Below are 2,422 nucleotides of genomic sequence, written 5' to 3'. Positions count from 1 at the left end.
TATTCAGATAACAATGACACACACAAACAAACACACACACACACACACACACACACACACACACACACACACACACACACACACACACACACACACACACACACACACACACACACACACACACACACACACACACACACACACGCACACACGCACACACACACACACATCTGTGTATATATCATTATCTTATTTTCATGTAATGGTGTTCCCTGGTTGTTTAACATTTTCAGTCGGAACGATACATTTGTAATTATAATTGTCTAACTGACTTTTCGAATGGTTCCCTTTGACAGCACTCATGATGGATGTCTAGCTTACCTTCGAAACGTCTGAATTAACATGAAATTCTTCAAGTCTTCAAGTCTACCTCTTCATTTATATATATATATATATATATATATATATATATATATATATATATATATATATATATATACATGATATATATATACAATATTATAATATATATATTATATATATACAATATGTATATATACATATATACAATATGTATAGATATATATATATATATACAATATGTATATATATATTATATATATATATATATATATATATATATATATATATATATATATATTCTGAGTGTGTAGTGTGTGCGTGTGCGCGTGTGCGCATATCTATCCATCCATATATCTATCTATACATATATGTGTGCGTGTATGTGTGTTGTGTGTGCATTCACGTATGCGTATGTGTGTGCGTGTAAAGCATATGCACATAAATAAATCTTCACATGTGCTGTTTTTGTATGCGTATATCATATGTCTCCAATATACCGTATTCCACATATACTATATCCAGTATCGAGTATATTTTGTTTTTCGTGAATATACTGTACTGGGAACTCACCTATATTTTAACGTGATGATTGCAATGTCGTTGTACCTGGCGGGAAGGGCATATTCTTCATGAACCTGGATGGCCTCTACCTCGTAGTCAAAGGCTTGACTCTCATCCACGCGCTCGAAATCCACTTCACCCAGTCTTACTACTGATGGTCTAATAACAAGATTTTTTTTATATATCTTATGTAATTTATTACCTGAAAAGAAATAATGTCACTGAAGTCAAGATGTACGTCACGCAACAGCTGAAATCAAAATTACTAACTTGAGAAATCTTGGTGCACCGTCCTCAGAGACGCGCTCGCTCAATAGGCAGTGAGCGGCAGTTAGGATGTGATAGGGAGATATAAGTGCTCCGCCACACGAGAAAGAACTGCGGTTTTTTAATGTGTTTCTGTTACTGGCTGAGGCCCCGAGTTTTCTCTTCATCCGATGTATCTTCTTCCTTATTTTCGCCCGACTCTATCATAACACCGTCGCCGTTTCATCTTCACCAAAGCCTTGATCGGGTTTATCGGGTCCTGCATCACCATCGCCAGCCTCGGAGCGGTTCCTTCACTCCCGGCACCATCGGGCATCCCTGAAATGATTTTCAAGTTCACGCTTCATGCAAAGTAAATAGCTTGTAAAACAACAACATATCGACTTATCAGTATAGTATAACTACCAATATATGCATTTTAACGATACTTGTATATGATTTTCTCACCTGAACCAAGCGTTGTTGTATTGGAAATAACTGTGTCATTCAAGATCACAACCGTGGGGACAATAGGAAGCGGGCGAGGGATCGGCTGCACAGGTGGAGGAGGTGTATTGTTTCCCTGATAAAGGTATAGGGCCGGGTGGCTCTGTTGATGTAAGGAAATTGCCAAGGTCGTTAAAAAGTGAAATTATTACTGAATACAACGTAATTATTTGAACTGGGTCTCTTAAAAATAGTCCTTACTTTACAGCAGTCACATCAATAGCCATAAGATTTGTAATTTGTAGGCCCGATACTTAATGTTGAACTGTTCAATGATTAACATAAATCACTGGTAAAATACGAAAGTGTACATTTCATACGAAGTGTACCTGATGGCTTTGGGAGCCTAAAACTCTTCCCACCACAGGTGCTCCCCTCCTAAGATCCGCTAATCCCTGGCAGGTTTCACATGCAGATTATAAAATTCGGCTCCAATGCTGTGTATCTAGATGGTAACAATAAGTATGCAGAGAAAATGCTTGATGTGGGTGACGTAATATAAAAACACAGGAAAAATAATGGGAACAAGGGTGCATAGACATGACTTTCTTAACTTCTTTCAAATTCACTTCGAAGTTTCTGTAATAACGGGCATCGGCATTATGCCTTTAACCCCCTTTAACCCATAACTTTTGTAATGGACTAGAAGGGACTAATCAATTATTTTTGTGTGATTTCCACTCCCTTCTAAGCCAGTCGAGGATTGGTTATCTACATTTCTGATACATATTTAACATAAAGTGCGAATGAAACCACCCGCCTTACAATCCCTCCCTTGTCACCGCACAGCTCATCGTATTTTTTA

At 37.6% G+C, this 2,422-nt stretch overlaps 1 protein-coding gene across 1 annotated transcript; it reads right to left on the bottom strand.

Annotated features, from left to right (window-relative positions):
- Positions 1-1,315: 1,315 nt before the first annotated feature.
- Positions 1,316-2,012, bottom strand: LOC119571987 (the record flags this gene model as incomplete). Its single annotated transcript, XM_037919038.1, has 3 exons — positions 1,316-1,449; positions 1,579-1,720; positions 1,947-2,012. Coding segments are annotated over 3 exons (342 nt in total), but the record flags the coding sequence as incomplete, so codon positions are not given.
- Positions 2,013-2,422: the final 410 nt, after the last annotated feature.

This window comes from Penaeus monodon, unplaced genomic scaffold, assembly GCF_015228065.2.
Source record: "Penaeus monodon isolate SGIC_2016 unplaced genomic scaffold, NSTDA_Pmon_1 PmonScaffold_8943, whole genome shotgun sequence".
Classification (NCBI taxonomy): Eukaryota; Metazoa; Arthropoda; class Malacostraca; order Decapoda; family Penaeidae; genus Penaeus; species Penaeus monodon.
This window is presented reverse-complemented; position numbering and strand designations above follow the sequence as displayed.